The sequence below is a fragment of the Ochotona curzoniae genome, unplaced genomic scaffold (assembly GCF_017591425.1).
Source record: "Ochotona curzoniae isolate NIBS_2020 unplaced genomic scaffold, NIBS_Ocur_1.0 scaffold_2453, whole genome shotgun sequence".
Classification (NCBI taxonomy): domain Eukaryota; kingdom Metazoa; phylum Chordata; class Mammalia; order Lagomorpha; family Ochotonidae; genus Ochotona; species Ochotona curzoniae.
In genome coordinates this window covers 12,331,312-12,351,886 of record NW_024467094.1, presented here as the reverse complement: position 1 = coordinate 12,351,886, position 20,575 = coordinate 12,331,312, and the positions used below count along the sequence as shown (strand labels likewise).

Here is a 20,575-nt window from a genome sequence, read left to right as displayed (position 1 = left end):
CCTGCACTCAGCCCATCAGCGCACCTGGACTGTGCCCCTTGTGTGCCCAGCACCCCACTGGAAAATGCACGGCGAATAGGGTACTTGCATCTTTTGTTTGAGAAAGGGAGGGCCCCCTTCTGCTAGTTCACCCCCTAAAAGCCCCCATGGGCGCCTGCCAGGAACTGGGCTCTTCCGCGTGGGTCACTGGAGCCACTTTCGCTGCTTCCAGCGCCATGCCTGATTAGAAAGCTGGAATTGGGGTGAAGCTAGGTATGGACCCCAGACACTCTGGTGTGTGTTTGGGAGGTAGTCCTAACTTCTAGGATATACGCCCGCCCCCATGAACTTTTAGGAGACCTCTTACTATGCACCCCAATAAGCTTTGTGACTCAATTTCCACCACCTTTCTGAAGCATCCTGCCATTCATGAACCACACAGGCAGCACCGAACACGCAGGCACAGAGTGCCGGTGAGACCCAGCCCGTGACGCCAGGAAATCCTGTGAGCAACACGAAAGCAGCTTTGGAGGCCATGCCAGGGGGCCTGAGGCGAGGTGCTGGGCAGCGGTGGGGGGCAGGAGCTCCGAAGTGGGGACGTGAGGCGAGGAGCTCGGGGCTGGGCACGGCAGGGCGGGCCCGGAGCGGACGTGCGGCCCAGTCGGGCTCCGGGCATTCCAGTCGGAGCCGAGCCTGACGGGGTGAGCGGGGCCGGCCGCCCCTGGCCAGGGGGAGACCGCGGCCTCACGCCGGCCACGAGGGGGCGGGCCGTGGGCGGGCCGAGGGGCGTGGCGGGCGCCGAGGGGCGTGGCGGGCGCCGGGGGGCGTGGCCCCGCTCTCCCCCGCGCCCGCCGCCGCCCGCCGCCCGCCGCGCGCACTGAGGGAGCGGGGTCGCCGCCGCCTGCCGCCCGCTCGCCCGCGTGCCCGGGCCGCGGTGGGCCAGGATGTCGGGCTTCCTGGAGGAGCTGCTGGGCGAGAAGCTGGTGACGGGCGGCGGCGAGGAGGTGGACGTGCACTCGCTGGGCGCCCGCGGCATCTCGCTGCTCGGGCTCTACTTCGGCTGCAGCCTGAGCGCCCCCTGCGCGCAGCTCAGCGCCAGCCTGGCCGCCTTCTACGGCCGCCTGAGGGGGGACGCGGCGGCCGGGCCGGGGCCGGGGCCGGGGGCTGGCGCGGCCGCCGAGCCCGAGCCGCGGAGCCGCCTGGAGATCGTCTTCGTGTCCTCAGACCAGGACCAGAGGCAGTGGCAGGACTTCGTGCGGGACATGCCGTGGCTGGCGCTGCCCTACAAGGAGAAGCACAGAAAGGTGAGCGGCGCGGGCCTGGCCGGCGCCCCCCGCCCCAGCCCGGCCTCGGGCCGCAGTCCACGCACTCCCCGGGAGCGGGGGTCCCGGCGCCGACCACCCCTCTGCTCGCCCCCTCCCCCGGCCCTCCTGCTCGTCGTGCGCGCGCATTCGTCCCCTCGCGCCCGTGTCGGGGCCAGCACCCCTCAGGGCTGGGCGCGTGGAAGTTTGACACCCCTTGCGCCCCCCCACCCTTGCCAGGTTCCCCCCGGCTGGCTCGGGGTCTGAGAAGTTGAGAGCCTTAGCCGAGCGGGCGGCCGTGGTTCGCGGACACCCCGCCGCTTTGCATCCCCCACACCCCCAGCACAGGTGCCGGGAGGGGCCGCTTTTGCTCCCACCCCGAGACCCCAGCGGCTCCCTGTCGTGGGTGCGGGACGGCGCCAGCCCCCCTACCCACAATGCCCGAACCAGGAAGTTTCCTCTCTGATCCCAAAGCAGTCGACTTTCCTGGGGCCCCCTCGCTTTGTGGCTGAGGACTGGAGGCCTGAGGCGGGGGTCAGGTCGCCCCCAACCCAGCGGTGGGGAGGCAGCCGCCAGGGCTGGGGGTGGAGGGGGCCTCTCTCTTCTCGTTCCTGCCTCTCCCCCGACCCCGAGCCTGAGTTAGTGGCCTCGGGGGAGCTTTTCATTGTCTGCATGTCCAGCGGGCTCCCAGGCGCTCACAGCCCTGACTTTGGTGGTGGGCCACTGTTGTGTTGTCACACTTGACGTTCAGCTGATCCCATAGGTGCAGATGGACTGGAAGAACGAGGATTTGGGGGAGATTTATGCTGGGCTGTCAGCTCCCAGTTTGCCGCTGAAATCAGTTTGGGTTTCCGAGTGCCTCTGTTGGCTCAAAATGTGTGTTTCAATCAAACAAACTGCAGGGCAGTTTGGAAAGGCGCAGACACAGAGCTGAGTTTTTGGAGCGGGCTCGCTTTGTTTGGGGTGTGAACCCCAACCCGGGAGGGTCTCCGTATATGGGGTGGCCGTGCAGGCTGCCCTGGGGAGCGTGGTAACTCAGCCGCACGTTTCCTTTACGTGTGCGGGTCTTGTCGAGAAGAGTGATTTAGGTTTAGTGAGAGCCCGGGACTTAGGCTGGGTTCGCGAAAGTCTGAGTAAATCATCCATCCCAAAGCAGGGCAGGGGCAGAACTGGGATTTTTGAAGTATGAAGTACAGTTGAACCGGTACAGTGTGTGTTAAGATGGGAGAGGCACGGGCTCTGTCACCACACAGAGGCGGGGCTCGGCGTGTTAACCGCTCTTCAGAGCTTTTGACCCATGTTTTATATGCACCGTAGAACATGACTGTGTGTGGCTAGTACTTTGTGCTTCAGAATATGGGAAGCTGTTTTGTGTGTGTGTGTGGTGGTTTTTATATTCCTTTTGCTTAAGACTAATGTTCAGAAAGTTATTTACCCTTCCCCTCCCCCCCAAAAAAAACCATTTTTTTTTCCAGTGTTATGGCAAGTTTCTGTTGTAGCCCAAAATCCGTTTAAAATGATGTTCTTCTTGGGCAATGCCAATGATTTCCAGCTTTCAGAAATGTACAGCGATGGTTGGGCAGTTGTTGCAGCCTCAAGCCTCTGGCGTTTTGTATGGAAGAGGAATGGATTGACTGGACAGTTAAAACATGCAGCAATGGAGATGTTTTGTGAATGCTTAAAGCTTTTTCTGAAAAAGGGAAATACTTTGTAGGAAATAGCTCCAGCCTGCTTCTCTGCCCCGGCCAGCCCCTTTGTATGCCAAGAGGTGTTGTGTGGCCCCAGCCTGGACCTGCCAGTTCCAGAGTCCTGTGACCCTGGTGACAGCTTTGAGTGCCACCCTGTAGACCTTGTGCAGTGGTCTCTCAAACACATCACGTCCCGCAGTTCACACGGTTCTCTAGGATCCAGTGTTCAAAGAGGTGATTTCTGGCCCTCCTTGTTGCTGGGCGCAGGCAATTTAGGACCTGCACCCTGACACACGCCTGGTGACCGAGGCCAGGTGAGGAACTGGCTGCCGTGCTTGCTGGGAACAGACGCCTGGACACTCACTTGGCGAGGGGTTGTTCCCTGCCCCAGAGAGCTAGACCACATGTTCCTTTCCTTTCAGGCTTTGCCTCTCGATTTTGTGACGCTTATTTCACCTCAAGAACAAGGAAGAAAGCTGGGGTACCCCCGGCCGGGGGTCTGGATGGGTGAACGTTTAACTCCTTGTTTTTTCACCATCCATAAAAATAACTTGAAAGAAGGGAATTTTGTTTTACACTGAGTGAAAACCAAAGTTCCAAATTACTCATTTTTAAGTTCTCATTAACATTTGTTCTCCAAAAACATTTGTGTACTTCTTCCCATTGGGATAACGAAGGATATGGTTCTAATTAGCTATTGGCTGGCATCTCTCAAAAGAAAATTGAAAAATTATGGTGGGGCAAAGAAATGCTGTGTGGTATTTCTTTCTCTCCCTCTCTCTTTATTAATTTCTCCTTTATATAGTAAGAAAGTCTGGGAATGGCTGTATATGCTAAGCCTGAGTTTTGCTGGGCTCCCCTTTCCTTGATTGGAGGCCATGAGGAAAGAACAAACAACTCCAGTATTTTTTTTTTTTTAATGGAAGATTGTCCTGTTTCTGCTTGTTTTAGTGCTAAGTACAAAAGTCATTGAAACTTTTTTCCTTGGTTTTCAAAACACATCTATTATTACATAGCTGTATAGAAATTATAATTAGATGATAATAGAACTTTGAGTGCATTTATAAGAGCAGTTATGTCAGAAAACCTGTAATCCTGAGGTGAAGGCAGTTAGACGTGTTTTAATGAGTAGCTTGGTCACTGTTCTTTGAATTGTCTGAAGGCTGAAATTGCTGAAGTCTTGCATAGTGATGTAGAGCTGGGCTTTTAGAGTTTGGTGAGTGTAAGTTACTGCGTTGTTGAAACTGGAGATCTGAGCTCTTCAATACCATAGCAGAGAGGTTTTGGTCTTAGAGCCGCGGGTCTGAGCTTTGCCTGCCTGGATGCCTTATGGAAACCATTTGGTGGGGGTGAGAGTATTGACATCAAAGGGTCCAGATCAGTAGCTTCCCGCTGGACAGGTTTATTGGCACAGGTTTATTGGGTCTCAGAACTTCCTACGTGATGGAAAGGAGGAGAGGAGGTTGTGTGGGGGAGGGAGGGTGGTGGAGTTGGGGTTTGGGTCCAGCGTCTCTTCTCTAGCTGCTGCAGCCAGGAGGAGTGGGCACATCCTCCAGCCAGCCCTGTGTGTGTGTGTGTGGGGGGGGCTGCTGGCCCCCTGCTGCTCCAGTGGCCCTCTTGGTTCTCTTGGTCAGTCAGAAACTTGGTCTAGAAGCCACTTGAGTCCCTTTGTTGGCTCTTGATACATTTGGTTCAGCTGAGCCGTAGAACTCTCTCTTCAGTCTTCCTCAGATCCACATACTGCAGCCAGTATGAGAATGAGTTCCATGCTACTGATAGGTCACCATGGCTTTTGTTCACTTCAAAGGTGAGAAAAGATGGCCAAAAGGGTATGACTTTAAAAACCAGGTGTGGGGCAGGCATGTGGTACAACAGGGTAAGTTTCTTCTTGCAACACCCACAACCCGTACCAGAGTGCCAGGTGAAGTCCTGGTTCCTCTGCTACTGATGCAGCACCCCTGCTAATGCATCTTAGGAAGCAGTAAGTGATGGCCCAAGTGTGCGGACCCCTGCCACCTGCGTTGGAAGGTCTCATTCCGCTGTTTGCTGGTTTATTTTCCGAAGGCCTATAATAGCTGTGGCTGGCCTAGTTTGAAGCTAGGTGTCTGGAGCTCCATTTGCGTCTCCTGTACAGGTGGCAGGGACCCAGGTACTTGAGCTGTTACCTGCTCTCTCCCAGTGTGCACGTTAGCAAGAGGCTGGATTGGAAGTCGAGCCAGATCTTGAATCCGGGTGCTCTGATACGGGATGTGTACATTGTAAGCTGTGCCTTAACCACTGTGCTCATTACCCATTCTCATAAGATACAAATGTCTGTAAGAATTTATTTGAATGATAGAGTTACAGAGACACACAGATACACACGAACACTGGGAGAGTGGGAGGGAGAGAGAGAGAAAGAAAGAGTTCTTCCATCTGCTAGTTCACTCCCCAAATGGCAACAGCAACTGCTTCTGGGCCAGGTGGAAGCCAGCAGCATGGAATTCCATCTGGTTCTGCCATGTACGTGGGAGGGGCCCGAGGACTCAGGCATCCTCCATCACTTTCCTTGGTGCATTAACAGGAAGCTGGATTAGAAGTGAAGCAACTGGAACTCAAACTGGTGCTCATGGGATGCTGGCACCCCAGGTGGTGGCTTAACCTATGATGCCACAATGCCAGGTCCTTATTTTTTAAATTTTATAAGTATACAGAGTCATAAAGGAATTAGAAACTGAAAGAATGCAATAACGAAGGCAAGGGAATGTAAAGTTATACATTCCTTGAAGTTCTGGGAGTTTGTTGACAGTTGTTGAATTCCATTTTTCTATTTGCTAATGAAACTTGATAGTCAATGGTATGTGACATCAATGATGAAGGGTGACAACTTGAAGATGGTCAGCCATCAGACACCTTACTGAGAGAAAGTATGTATTTGCTGGTCCCCTTGGTGTATGCTGAAGCTCTTAGGTAGGGCTTGAGCCAACCCTGGCTGCTCAGTTCTGAGCAGCGGGAGGGTGAAGTTTTGCTGTTCTTTCTTGTGGACATGGATAGGAGCCATCTCTGCAGTGGTAAGACCTCTACACCTCCCCTGGAGAGGCCCACCTCCTTTCCCAGCTGTGGAATGCATTGGATAGGACATCTCAGATAGCTCGGTATTGTGGGAGGGACATTCACCCTCCAGTTAGCCGCTCCAGCTCCAGCCTTCCTAGGTGCTCGCTCTGATCTGTCTTTGTGATGTGGGCGGGGCGGGATGGAAGCCAGAGCACAGAGGAAAGCAGAAGTTTTGAAGTTAGGGTTGCTGATGAACTTCTTTGTAACCCCTATCCCCTTTTTCCCAAGCTTTGGCTTCGTGCTGTGCAGCAGCTGGGGTGGGAGGTTGATCGGGTCCTTTGGGAGCTTCCTGTTGTTTTTTTTTAAAGATTTATTTTTATTATTATTTTTTTTTATTGGAAAGGCAGATATACAGAGAGAAGAGACTGAGAGGAAGATCTTCCGTCCGATGATTCACTCCCCAAGTGAGCGCAACAGCCGATGCTATGCCGATCCGAAGCCAGGAGCCTCTTCGGGGTCTCCCACGCGGGTGCAGGGTCCCAAAGCTTTGGGCTGTCCTCGACTGCCTTCCCGGGCCACAGGCAGGGAGCTGGATGGGAAGTGGGGCCCATATGGGATCCCGGGCGTGCTAGGCGGGGACCTTAACCACTTGCGCCACCGCGCCAGGCCCAAGCTTCCTGTTTTTTGTTTTTGTTTTTCCTGATGGGACTTCAGGTTCCCGGCCTTCCACTACACTGTTCAGAACTAGATGGGGCTCCTGGCGGTGTGATTCTGTTTCAGGACGGCAGCATAGCCTTGGTATAGAATGTGTTTTCTTGCTCCACCATTTGAATTCCCAGCAGTACGTGGTGTTAACCACCAGGGTACTTGGTTTTCCTATATTTCATTAATTTGCCATTATACTTATTCAAAGACCTTCAGTACCGGCCATGAGTTCAGAATCTTTTTTTTTTTTTTTTCAAATTCTGACTTTCATGAAGCCCTTGAATAGTGGTGTTTTATAACTTGCCATTATTTTGAAAGTAAATAAAAGTTCTTGGGTCCCGGGAGCCATCCTTGGTTTCCTTCCATCCCTCACATCCAAAAGGCACCAAATCTTGTTGATTTGACCCCCTTCATAGTTCTGTACTCTGACCCCATCTCCCCATTCCTGCTGTTGCTGCTCTAGTTGAGGTTTCCTCTGGACTGTTGCCTACCAGTTGTCCATCTCCTGGGGCTCCCTGCTTCCAATCTTGACCCCATGAAATGGTTCTCTAGACCAGAGCATCTCAGATTGTCTGTCACTACGTCATTGTAAAATTTCCCATCAGTCACACATTGGTGCATGGTCCTGCTGCATGTGGCCAGTGTGCAGTTCGTCCCATGTGAGTTGACCCTCCCATGAGTTGGCAACACACAGCCTGGTGTCTGTTCTGTTCGTTGAGATGTGTTCACTGACCACGTACTCGAATGTGGTGTGGCTGTAACTTTGGTGAGTATCACCTTACCATCTCTGTGCTCTCCCTGAGGGGATGGGTGACAGACAACCCGTGGGCAAGCCCTGGTCCTCAGACCCTGCTTTGGACAGCAATGCTAATTGTAAAATGGAATGACGAGTTCAGAAACACGGCTCTGACCGTGGTCATTGTCCTACTGGAGGATTCTTGAGGGGTCTTAGCCTTGTGGTCAGGTCCCGACCGAGAGTTTGGCCCCTGATTAACTCTTCAGTCTCATCTTCACCCGACTGGTGCTCCCAGACTCCACTGAACTTAAATTTCTGGCTGAGCTTATAGCTTCTAAATGCAGCCCTGGTGTCCTGTGGCAAAAAATGTCCCTCTCTGTCTTTTCCTTCTAGGGGGGACACTTCTGTGAGTGTCCATAAATCCTGGACACAGATTTTTTGTTTGTTTGTTTGTTTAAGATTTATTTGATTTGTGTTTGAAGGGCAGAGTCAGAGAGAGACATCCTCCATCCTCTGGTTCACTCCCCAAATGGCTGCATTGGCCAGAGCTGAGCTGATCTGAAGCCAGGAGCCTCCTCCAGGTCTCCCCTGTGGGTGCAGGGTCCCCTGGCCCTGCGTCATCTTCAGCTGCTTTCCCAGGCCACAAGCAGGGAACTGGATGGGAATCGGGGCCTCCGGGAGGAAACACGAACTGGCCCCCTATCTGGGATCTGGCCTGTGCAAGGCGAGGACTTTTGCCAATAGGTCTCCCACGCGGGTGCAGGGTCCCAAAGCCTTGAGCCGTCCTCAACTGCTTTCCCAGGGCACAAGCAGGGAGCTGGATGGCAAGTGGAGCTGCCGGGATTAGAACCGGTGCCCATATGGGATCCCGGCACGTTCAAGGCGAGGACTTTAGCCACGCCGCCGGGCCCCTGTAATGGCTATCTTAAAGAGTGCTTAAGTGAGCAAATGGATGTCCCAGGTAGGAGCATTCCTGTGGTTTCTTGTACATCTGTATGGCAGTGTAATTCTGTGTTCAAAAATAGGAAAAGGCTTGACTTTCCATTTTTGAAATGTCAGCTAGCTTAAAATTGTTAAAATAGTTCCATCTATAGACCTGCCATAGCATACCTTTATGTTCCATGAATAGTTTGCTTTTCTCTGGAGTCGCTCTTCCATGGAATTCAAAATGGATGCATATTCCATCTTCCAGTCACCAATCATTGGTAGATATTAAGCGTTTTAACTGCTCAGAGTATGCTAGAGTTGGAGAATGAAGCAAAGAGAACCGATTATGAGATCAGGGTCACAGTGCTGGATGAAAGAGTTTGGCTGAACTCCCTTTAATTCAAACTGGGTTCTTTCTGCTCATGAAACTGTATCTTAAAAAAAAAGTTGACATCAAACATTCTCCACGGAAGAGGAGGGAGCTGAGTTCTTTTCCATAAACTGCTTTGGGCCTGGATTCACTCTTGGTGTGTGTTGAACACTCTGAAATAAGATAGAGGGAGTTAAACTGCTTTAAACATGTGTTGTTGCCTGGCAGACAGGAGAGCCAGAACTTTGCTTTGCTGTGCCTTTGCGTGGTGATGGTTTCTAAGGGACTTTTTCTTTTCTTTCTTTCTTTTAATGATTTTTTTTTTAGTTGCGCCTGTGACGTGCCCCCCATCTCCCCTTTATCCTATGCAAAGCCCACAGGCTGCTTTAGTGCTTTTGTTCAGAGACGAAATTGAACTTCAGGTATCCTGCCGAGATCCGAGGACTAAATCAGTCTTCCCTTTTATGAGGTTTTCAGAAAGTGCTGTTCTAACTTCCAGTGAAATCTCAAACATGTGCTTTCTGCTTTATGACAAGGAAGAAGTATAGTAATTGAGTGTTCCCAAGTGCTGTTATTCTGGAGTGAAACGCTGTAATGGAAACTTTTGTTCTGTGGCATCTGTGATTAAAAGCAAACATAAATTCTCTGCCGCTTGCTGGTCATAACTCTTGGGTCACATATACAATGTATTTTTGTATGAACTACACGTCAGAAAATCCTTTTTCCAATGCTGTCACAGCTTAACAGTCAGCATTCCTCTGCCTGAAATCTATCATCTCCTCCCCTGCTCCCTGTTGGATTATTTCAGTGTAGACACCAATTACCAGTACATTCAAGTCATACTTGTGTGGGTCATGAAGTTTTTATCTTGGATCCCTATTGAATAGTCACAAAAAAAAGGGTGTGGTGAATTTCCGCTCTCTGGAGTTTTCTCTTTGTTTTCCTGGGAGAATTTGTAACCAGATGCATCAGTTCTGCAATGCTTGATTTATCTTTTTTTGGTCAATATCCTTGAGATAAAAATGTGAATGGATTTGGTCTGTTGAAAAGTCTGAAGATGTTGCCGTTTCCCTCTTTAAACACAATCGGGTCAAGACGGTTTTCTTTTGATCGCAGTGTGGCTCTCAGCACAGCTGCCCCATCTGTTACTCATTTTTCAGGGTTTGATGTGAAAATATAAAGATTGTGTGGAACAGCGTGTAGCAGGGGAAAGTCTTACTTTGGCCCTCACTATCAAATGGGTGTGACTGTAGGTGTGTGAGTTTTGTTTTCAATTTTAAGAAGTTTTAGGAGAGGACTTCAGAAAGTTTCTGGAGGAATAGAATTAAAAGAGAAGTTTGTTTTGATGTGAAACATTGAAATCCACTCCTCCTCAAGTTCTTGTGCTAGCCAAGGCTAGGTCAGGCCCAAGCCAGGAGCCAGGCACTTCATTGCCTTCTCCCACATGTGAGGGGCAGGAACTCAGTGACTTGGGTCTTCCTTCTGCCTCCCAGAGCGTGCTTTAGCAGGAAGCTGGACTCTGCAGTGGAACCAGAACTGAAACCCAGATACTCCACTATAGGAAGCTGGTGCCTCAATTCCTGTACATCCCTGGTTCTTGGCATCTGGTCCTCTGCCAGTTGGGGAATAGTTTGTGTCCCCAGGGCTTCATGTATTGAAATTTTTGACCTGTGGTTTTTGGAGGTGATGAAGCTTAGAAAAGTCTTCCAGGTGCAGTCCGTGATTGAATCCTGGTGACTTTGTAAGAAGAAGGACGCTCAGAAGAAGGATGCTCTTGTTTCCTGCACGTGGTGCCCTGTGTTGTCGTGGGACTCTGCCAGCTAGAAGGCCTTGCCAGATGTGACCTTCGACCTTGCACCAAAACTGTGAGCCAAAATAAACCTCGTCTTCATAAATTAGCTAGCCTCAGGTATTTCATTATAGTAACCAAAAAAAATGGGTTAATGAGGCTATGCTAATCCTTTGCTCTTGGTACCAACATCCCAAGTGGGTGCCGGTTTGTGGCCACCCGGATGCTCTGCTTCCGCTCCCATTCCCTGCGTTTGGCCTGGGAAGGCAACGGAAATGGCTCCGAGTCCTTAGGCCTCTGCATCCACATGGGGAGACTTAGGGGAAGCTCTTGGTTTCCAGCGTGGCCATTGTGGCCATTGGGACAGTGAACTGCCAGACGGAAAATTTCCTTCTTTGATTGTCTCTTCTATTGCTTCAAGTAAAGTAAATAAATCTTTTTAAAAATGAATTAATCATGCTCAACGTGGTAGCCTAGCAGCTAAAGTCCTCACCTTGCATGTGCTGGGATCCCACATGGGCACCAATTCTAATCCTGGTAGCTCTGCTTCCCATCCAGCTCCCTGCTTGTGGACTGGGAAAGCAGCTGAGGGAAGCCCAAAGCCTTGGGACCCTGCACCTGTGTGGGAGACCCGGAAGAAGTTCCAGGTTCCTGGCTTTGGATTGGCTTAGCTCTGGCTGTTATGGCCACTTGGGAAGTGAATCAAAGGGCCTGTGGGTGGATGATCTTCCTCTCTGTCTCTCCTCCTCCTCAGTTATACTGACTTTCCAATAAAAATAAGTAAATCTTAAAAAAAAAGAGTTAATCCACCTTTTTCACTTCCTAAGAGGACAGCTGTGATTATATGTTGCTGACAGCATCCTTTCTTCTGAGTATGCGTATAATTCTAGGCCTTCCCTTGACTGACTAACTGAATGCTCAGGTTTACTAAATGCAGTCATATTCTCTTTTGAGCTGATGGAGAATTCAGGAGAGACATTGGTAGGTTCATCTCTAACCTACAGTTATTTACTTTTTAAAGTTTCTATTGTGGAAAACTTTAGAAATAGTACAGGGAGTCTCTGTACCCTCCCATACCCAACTATGCTTTGCTCATGGGTACCCCCTCAACTCATGGGTACCCCTGCCCACCACCCAAATTGTTTTAGAGACAATTCCAGACAGTTTTTAATTTTCTAACATTTTAAAAATATTTTTGAAAAGATTTATTTATTTTTTATTGGGAAGTCAGATATGCACAGAGAAGGAAAAACGAAGAAAGATCTTCTGTCCGATGATACACTCGACTGTCTGCAATGACCAGAGCTGAGCCAGGAGACAGGAGCCTGGGTCTCTCACTCAAGTGCAGGGTCCCAAGGCTTTGGGCCGTCCTCGACTGCTTTCCCAGGCCACAAGCAGGGAGCTGGATGGGAAGAGGAGCCATCAGGATTAGAATTGGCGCCCATGTGGGATCCTGGTGCGTTCAAGGCGAGGATTTTTAGCTGCCATGCTACCACACTGGGCCCAAGATTTATTTACGTAGAAGGTAGAGTTACAGAGAGAGAGAGAGAATGTGAGTGCAGGCACACTTTCCATCTGCTGGTTCATTCCCCAAATGATTATAAAAACCAGGAAGTAGGTTAGGCCAAAGGTAGTAGGCAGGAACCTCATCTCCCTCTCCCACAAGGATTTGGAGACCAAGGACTTGAGCTGTCTTCTGCTGCTTTCCCAGGCTATAGCAGGGAGCTGGATTGGAAGTGGCGCAGTTGAGACACGAACCGGCACCCATATGGGATGCTGGTGGTTGCAGACATCCACACCTGTGTAGCCGGAGGCCAGGGTTCCACAGCAGTCAGAATGAGCATCTGGAAGGGGAGATCCATCACGGGGAATCAGGCTGGGTTCCTGCAGGGAATGTGCCTGGCAGGTGGTCATCTGATCTGTGCTGGGGAAATTCTAGTGACCACAGGGAACTGTCTTCTGAGGAAGAGCTTTTTGACTTCAGCCATGCCCTTCCGAGTGACCACCAAGAATTGCAGGCAAATAAGATTCCTGGGTCCTTGAGATATTTCTTTCTTCTCCTCTCCTCTCCTCTCCTCTCCTCTCCTCTCCTCTCCTCTCCTCTCCTCTCCTCTCCCCTCCTCTCCTCTCCTCTCCCCTCCCCTCCCCTCCCCTCCCCTCCCCTCCCCTCCCCTCCCCTCCCTTCCCCTCCCCTCCCCTCCCCTCCCCTCCCCTCCCCTCCTTTTCTTTTCTTTTCTTTTCTTTTCTTTTCTTTTCTTTTCTTTTCTTTTCTTTTCTTTTCTTTTCTTTCTCTCTTTCTTTGTTTCAAGATTTATTTCTTTTTGGGCCCAGCGCTGTAACTTTGTGGCTAAAGTCCTCACCTTGTACCAGGACTGAGTGCAGGTCTGGCTGGATAGGTACTGGCACTCACTGGCATGAATGTGGGCTAGAGGGTGGAGTCTGTTGGGTTGAATTAGGCTTCAGTGCCCAATGGTGTATACAAGATCTCAATGGAATGTGGAGCAGAATGGACCAGTCCACTGAACATGCTGGCAAGCACAGGAACCAGAGTCAGAGGGCTGGCCTAGTGGGGGTTGTTGGGGGTCTCTCTGACTGGGCTGCGGCTCTCTCTGTGGTAAGTGAGGGCTGAGTGTGTGGTGGGCCGGGCTGGGCTGGTTTGCTGAGAATGAAGGGCAGAACAAACTGATCAACTACGCCAGTGAAGGTTGACAGCAAATTTCTGAGCCAATGGAGACTCAGAGGTGGACTGTGAGTCCTCCCAAGTGGCTACAACAGCCGGAGCTGAGCCGATTTAAACCTGGAAGCCGGGAGCCTCTTTCAGGCTTCCCATGTGGGTGCAGGGTCCCTAGGCTTTGGGCCATCCTCCACTGCTTTCTTAGGCCACAAGCAGGGGGCTGGAAGGGAAGTGAAACAGCCAGGATTAGAAGCAGCACCCGTATGGGATCCCGGGTATGCAACGTGAGGATTTAGCCACTAAGCTATTGTGCCAGGCCCTCATTGAGCTATTTCTGTGACGTGCATTCACATGTCCCCCTTGTCGATGTTGAGCCCTACCTGCCAGGTTTGTCTAATACTCCTCCTGAAGAGTAACAGCCCCCAGACTGGATTGCCCCAGACACAAAGAGCAAGCTGATCGACTTCCCTCCATTGTTCCAGAGCTAATGAAGACTTAAGTTAAGACTGACTGAGATTGCAGTAGCCTTTCGGACAATCACATCGCACTGTGTGGACCCCCTGACCTTTTTATCAACCGCAACTCCAGTGCCTGAACCACTAGGAATCAATCTAAAATCTTACATTATCATTTTCAGGAATAACCTTATTTAGATTTGATCCATTTTCCAGTCTGTTCAAGTCTTTGTATGCTGAGGCAGTCACCTCCAGTAACCAGAGCCCTCTGCTCACTTTATGGGATCCTTCCAGAGTTTTATGGGGCATTTGACAAGGACATTGACTACACCTGGGGTGGGAGTGTTGGCCCCTCCTAGAGAGCTCCTGCGGGCTGATAGTGGACTGATGCTTGTTCCACCCACTTCAAACTCAACCAGTTGTAAATGCACCTAATTGGTGCCTGAGTCACTATTGAGTCCAGCATTTCTCCATTTGGTTCGCATGCTTGTCCCAGGAGACTATTCCCCATCTTTTTTTCATGGAAAGATGGTCTGAAATGACTGCTGCTTGGTGAGTGCCTGCTTACTTCTAACTGCTCACTTCCTTTTCTTTTTCCTTTTCCCGATCACTTCCTAAGAGTGTGTTTAGCTAGAGGATTAGTTTAAAAACTGATGTCAAGTTCACCAGTCAGTACTTGCCAGACTCTCCTTCTTTCTCCTGTTCTGAAAGTTGACATTCCTTCTTCCAACTGTCTGTGGCTGTGGTGAAATCGTAGACAATGGTTAAGCAATCATACAGCACATTTCTCCCTCTTGGGTGTAAATCCTGCATTGACAAGAGGCATGTGTGGCAGGCTGCTCCATTTACTTCCTCTGAAGGATCCTGTAGGAATAGCTGTGTCCACATCCACCTGGCAGTGTGTGGCAGAGCGCTCCCTTCCCCGTCCCTGAGGCCCAGATCCTGCCCCTTCCAGAGGCCTTGTGGCAGTATCCACTGCGCTGTCCCTCCCCCAACACGCCCTGCCCCCACTGTCTCATTAGGGCGCTAATAGAGCCTGAGGGTGTCTTTTTCTTAATGTCATTCTCTTTCCCCATCATGCACAGCACGAGAACCCCGCTGGCTAATTAAGTGTGGCATTTTGTTTCAAAATTAGCCTTAGACAGTTACTGGCTACAAAGCAAGCCAGTGTCCATAGGCAGGGATATTTGTTTTTCTTAATATATGACTTTATTTTGAAAAAATTACCTTATTTCGGAATGGATTTGTTTTCTTATCCGAGGCTTTGCCCGTTTGAGATTACACACAAATCTGTTCCACACACTGCGGTTTGGCACCTGAGAATTCTGACAGTTCCAATGTTAGGCATGAGGATGAATTGGAATTAAATACCTTAAAACACTTTCCTGGGGGGAGGAATCAGTTTTCTAAATGTGTAGAAGGTCCCGTGCTTCAGCCCTTAGCTGCATTGTTTTAAGCTTGTACAAATGTTCTTAAGAGTAAAATACTACTTAATACCCCTTGGACGTACTGTCTTTCGTTTGGATTTGCAGAACGTGTTAAGTTGCAGGAACTGGTGGCAGTTTTTCTGTCTGAAGCCCAGGTTTCCTGTGAGGGCTAGGTCAGCGATTCCCCCCCCCATCATCCAGTTTGTTCTGCCACAGAGTCAATGATAACTAGGTAAATGTGGAGCAGAAGACCCCACCCACACAGGGAGAGGGATTTATTTCTGTCCAGTTCCAAATCCTTTCCATCACTGTTTTCATGAAAAAACACTTATATGCCTTATGCTTAGTGTATATTTAAAAAGTTTATTTTATTTATTTGAAAGGCAGTGTTACAGAGACACAGTCTTCCATTCACTGGTTCACTCTCCCAGGATTTTCCCATTTTTAGCTTTTTAAAAAAAACTATCCACTATTAATGGTATCTTGTACATTCTTGGAGAAAAGAAAATGTGTATACTGCACACAAAAATGTTTATGTTTAAACATATATTTTACATGACTAGATTTTGTGTTTGAAATTATTTTATTTTCTAGAAGGACAGTATGTTTTAATTTAATTAATGGGGGGGATCAGATATACAGAGAGGAGGAGAGACAGAGAGGAAAATCTTCTGTCCGCTGGTTCACTCCCCAAGTGGCTGCAATAGCCAGATCTGAGCCAGTCCGAGTTGATCTGAAGCCAAGAGCCAGGAACCTCCTCTAGGATCCCGAGGCTTTGGGCCATCCTTGACTGCTTTCCCAGGCCACAAGCAGGGAGCTGGGTGGGATACGATCCTGGTGCGTGCAAGGTGAAGATTGGTAGGTTACCGTGCTGGGCCTGGCAGTACATTTTTTAAAAATCAAAGGAGGGCCCGGCACAATGGCGCAGTGGTTAAGGTCCTCGCCTTGCACACACCTGGGATCCCATATGGGTGCCGGTTCTAATCCCAGCAGCCCCACTTCCCATCCAGCTCCCTGCCTGTGGCCTGGGAAAGCAGTCAAGGACGGCCTGAAGCCTTGGGACCCTGCACCCGTGTGGGAGACCCGGAAGAGGCTCCTGGCTTCGGATCGGCATAGCATCCACCGTTGCGCTCACTTGGGGAGTGAATCATCAGACGGAAGATCTTCCTCTCTGTCTCTCCTCTCTGTATATCCGCCTTTCCAATAAAAATAAAAATAAATCTTTAAAAAAAAATCAAAGGAAATAAAAGATGCACGAAAAGCCTCTCTCCTACTGCAGACCATAGCTTTCCTCCCTGAAGCATCCTCCACCATCTTGCATCGCTTGTGTTTTGTGCATCTATAACTCTATGTGTGATACACTGCTGACATAGAGCTTTGCTTAAGTCTTGTTTATATTCTTGGATTCCCTGGTAGGTGTTGCTTTTCCTGTGTTTTTTTTTTTTAATTTATTTACTTGAATATCATTGTAATTGAGAGAGAGAGAATCTTCCATCTGTTGGTCACTTCCCAGTGACTGCAATGTTTCGGACTGGGTCAGGCTGAAGCCTGGAGCCTGGAACCTCCTCTGGGTCTCCCCACATGGGTGGCAGTGTCCAAGTACTTGGACCATCTTCTGCTGCTTTCCCAGGTACCTTAGCTGGTACTTGGATATGAAATGTCAGCTTCACAAAAAATGCCAGCCCCAGATGCTGATTTTTTCTTCCTAAGTAAAAGCTTAAAATGTCACAGCCTGGCACTAGGATAACTTGTGGGATGTCAGCCTTGATAATGTCCCCACACACCCAGAGAGGAGGAGCGGGATTCTCCCGGCTCGGTGTGCCAGCCTGAGGAGACCTGTGAAAGCAGCTTTCCTGCCTCCAGGAGGGCCTCCTCCAGCGTGAACCCCCAGCAGTCGGGAGACAGCCCGCAGAGAGAGTCCTGCCAGGCGGAGAAGGTAAGAGTTTGTCAATCTTCCCATCAGACCTCTGAAAGGACAAAAGGCCTCCCCATGCCAGCCATGGGTACTGTGCTGTCAATTGTGGTGATTAGTAAGAGGCTACTTGTACTTAATACAGCTTTTTATTAACTGAAATGTTACAATTTTTTTTAAAGAGAATCACCCACCCGTAACATCCAACATTGTGGAAATGGTATAAGCTAAGGAATTGTTATTTTCATTATACAAGGATCTTTATTTTATTAGGTGATTATAGTTCCTAGGAGTTGTTCAGAGTGTGATGACTTCTTCTTAGAAAAACTCCCCTTTGGGATCTTAAGGCTGCATGTATTACTTTGAGAAAAAAATGTGAAGATTCTACATCAAATGTCTGCTTAGGGGCAGACATTCAGCTTGGTGGTTGAGATGCCCTTGTCCCGTGAGCTGGATACCCAACCCCAGATCCCGACTCCAGATTCCTGCGAATACAGGTCCTGGCAGGCTGTGGTGCTGGCTCAGGTCACTGGGCTCTTATCCCATGGAAGTTGTGAATTCAGCTCTTGGTTCCGTGCATATCGGCAGTCAGCTAGCAGGAGGGAGCTCTCTTATCTTTGCCTCTCAAATAAATAAATAAATAAACAAATTTTTAAAAGTATTCTTACATATTTTTACACTCACCTGTTTCCTGTGCCCCTAACATTCTTTATTCTCTTCTGTAGGAGGCAGATCATATTCACAACTCATTTTATTGTGGGTTCATGCAGGCAGTGTACCTTTGAAAAATCAATAGGTTGCTATGGGAATGTTTGTTAAGTAGGTAAATAGTTAAGAGAAATCATGAAAGATAAACTTTTGAAGGCTCCAATAAACCACTAAAAAGGGGGGACTTGATTTAAGAATGAAGAGGGAATTTGTATCAGTTTAGAAGTGAGAGTGTTTTCTGAGTTGCAGGTTTAGATTGCATGCTTGTCTTAATAAATGAAAACAAACTATGGTGCTTAACTTTATCTTTCCTTCATAAAAATATTCTTTAAAGCTGTAAATAATAGACTGGAAATACCCTAACTGTTCAGCAGTAATAGGATGTTAGTTTCAGGCCATTTTACGTGGCTGTAACAAAATGCCTGATGCTGGGTAATATCTACAGAAAAGAAGTTTATGTGACTTCTGATTATGATGGCTGAAAGGAGCCAACGACCTGGCATCCTGCTGAAGCTGCACCACAGCATGACTAAAAAGCAGAAAGGTAACTGACAGTGTGTGGTGAGGCCTGCTTTGTACCAACCTGCTCGGGTGAGAACTGGTGCACTCCTGTGAGGGTGGGATCTTCATGAGAGTCTCCTCTGTCTGTCCTTACCTCTTAAAAGGCCAACTGTTTCTACACTGAGACACTGGGACCTAGCTGCTGGTAAACAAACCTTGGGAGAGGAAGCTACATCACAACTGTAGCAGTTATAACCCTGGGATCAGCTTGAAGTGCAATTGAAGATGAAGTTAATGAACATCGGGCCCTGCACGACAGCCTAGTGGCTAAACCCTCACCTTGCATCTGCTGGGATCCCATGTGGGTGCAGGTTTGTGTCCTGGCAGCTCCACTTCCCATCCAGCTTCCTGCTTGTGGCCTGGGAAAGCGGTCGAGGATGGCCCAAAGCCTTGGGACCCTGCACCTGTCTGGAAGACCCGGAGGAAGCACCTGGTTCCTGGCTTCAGATCAGCTCAGCTCTATCGTTGCAGTCACCTGGGGAATGAACCAGTAGATGAAAGATCTTTCTCTATATATCTCCTTCTATTTGTATATCTGCCTTTTCAATTTAAAAACAAAGCAGATTAAAAAAAAAAAAAGAAAAACAAAAACAAAAAACTAAAAAAACAAGATCCCCAGATTAGTTATAAGCATTGTATAGGTCAAGCTACCCCCTGTGATGCCAGTATCCCCTGTGAGTGCTGGTTTGAGTCCTGACTGCTCCACTACCAATCCAGTTCCCTACTAATGCACCTGGGAAAAGCCAACAGAAGATGGCTTATGTACTTGGGCCTCTGCTAGCTGTGTGAGAGACATGACCTGGAGGAAGTTCTACTTCTAACCCAGCTCCTTGCAAATGCACCAAGAAAAGCAATGTACAGACATGTGGAAGACCTGGATGAAACTCCTGGCTCCTGGCTTCAGATTCCCAACTGTTGCAGCCATTTGGGGTTGTGAACCTTCGGGTGAACAATCTCTGTCTCTTTCTGCAACTGCCTTTTGAATACATGATTGAATTTTTAAAACTCCCCTGGTTCTATCGCTGTATTCAACAGATACATAAGAGGAAAGATTGAAGTCAGGACTCCAAATTGATTCTTGTTATGTTAGGAAGGTGGCCATCTATGGCTGGTAGGTCTAACTTCCACGTGTTGTGCGTGTAATCACTTTTGTCATGGAAACATGAATCTACTTGAAGAAGTTAGTGTGACTGTTCCCTGAAGGATCTTGCTTCTAGTTTCTGGGTGCTTTGTTTTGCATAGGGTTTGTCTAAAGACCAGTAGCCTTGTGCATCAGCTGCATCTTCCTGAGCAAAGTAACCAAGGAGGAGGGGGTGGCAAGCACCAGCTGGCAGGCAACTACTGTAAAGCAATTTTACGGAAAGAGTGAGTTGAAAGTGATCTTTACAGACAAGGAGAGGGGGGAGGCCAGTGGGTTCAGAAAGAAAGCTAGTGCGGGTACAAAAAAAACCTTGTGGGAATGAAGGGGAAAGTTGAGAAGGAGCAAGCTCCTTGGATTCTGTTGAAGAGGGCAAGTATGGATGGGGGGAGATGATGATGGGTGTTGGAAAACTGTTGAGTGACAGGCTGCCCACGCTCAGTGGGAACGCTTCTGCCTTTTATAAAGAAAGCAAGAGTCTCTTTGGCAGATCTTCAAGAAGAGGCATGCTGGGTGTTGCTGATTGGAAGGTGTGATTTTGTGCCCGAGGGTCCTGGGAAGTGGATTGCAGTAGTGTGTTTGCAAGGTGATCAAGGCTTCCTTGGGGTTTGTCTGGGAAAGAGGGAAGGTCTGGATTCCAGACATGCCACAGGATAAGAAACAGATGCTTCTTTGTATTTTAGAGGCCACGTTCAAACCAAAGAACGTTATCTTGGGCCCCATTGTAGAAATGAATTGTCTGTCTGCTTAGAGTGTGAAGAAGATACTCTGGGCGCTTGCATTGTGGTGAAGCAGCTGTGATGCTATCATCCTGAATAAACACCAGTGCAAGTCCTCCTGGCTGCTCTGCTTCCGATCCAGCTCCTTGCTAATGCACTTGGGAAAGCAACAAAAGATAGCTTGAGTGCTTGGGCCCCTGCACCTGAGTGGGAGACATGGACTTGGCATGGCCTGGCCTGGCTCCTGCTGTTTACAGTCAACTGGGGAATGAACCAGTGGATGGAAGAAGGTGTCTCTCTTTTTATGTAACCCCGTCTTTCAAATAAATAAATCAATAGATATTAAAAAGAAAGAAGATATTCTGTGCTAATGGTTTCTGTTTGTTAAATAAAGGGCATTTCTCCAGGAGTTTTCCACTGCTGTGTAATATTGAAGGAGTGATGACAAGGACC

General features: G+C 49.0%; 1 protein-coding gene across 1 annotated transcript in view; it reads left to right on the top strand.

Annotated features, from left to right (window-relative positions):
* The first annotated feature begins 841 nt into the window (after nucleotides 1-841).
* NXN (nucleoredoxin) overlaps nucleotides 842-20,575 on the top strand; it is a 149,881-nt gene continuing 130,147 nt past the window's right edge. Inside the window, exon 1 of the mRNA XM_041001262.1 lies at nucleotides 842-1,283. Within this exon, the coding sequence (XP_040857196.1) occupies nucleotides 924-1,283 (360 nt within the window). The 5' untranslated portion in view covers nucleotides 842-923. The remainder of the gene's footprint in view (nucleotides 1,284-20,575) is intronic.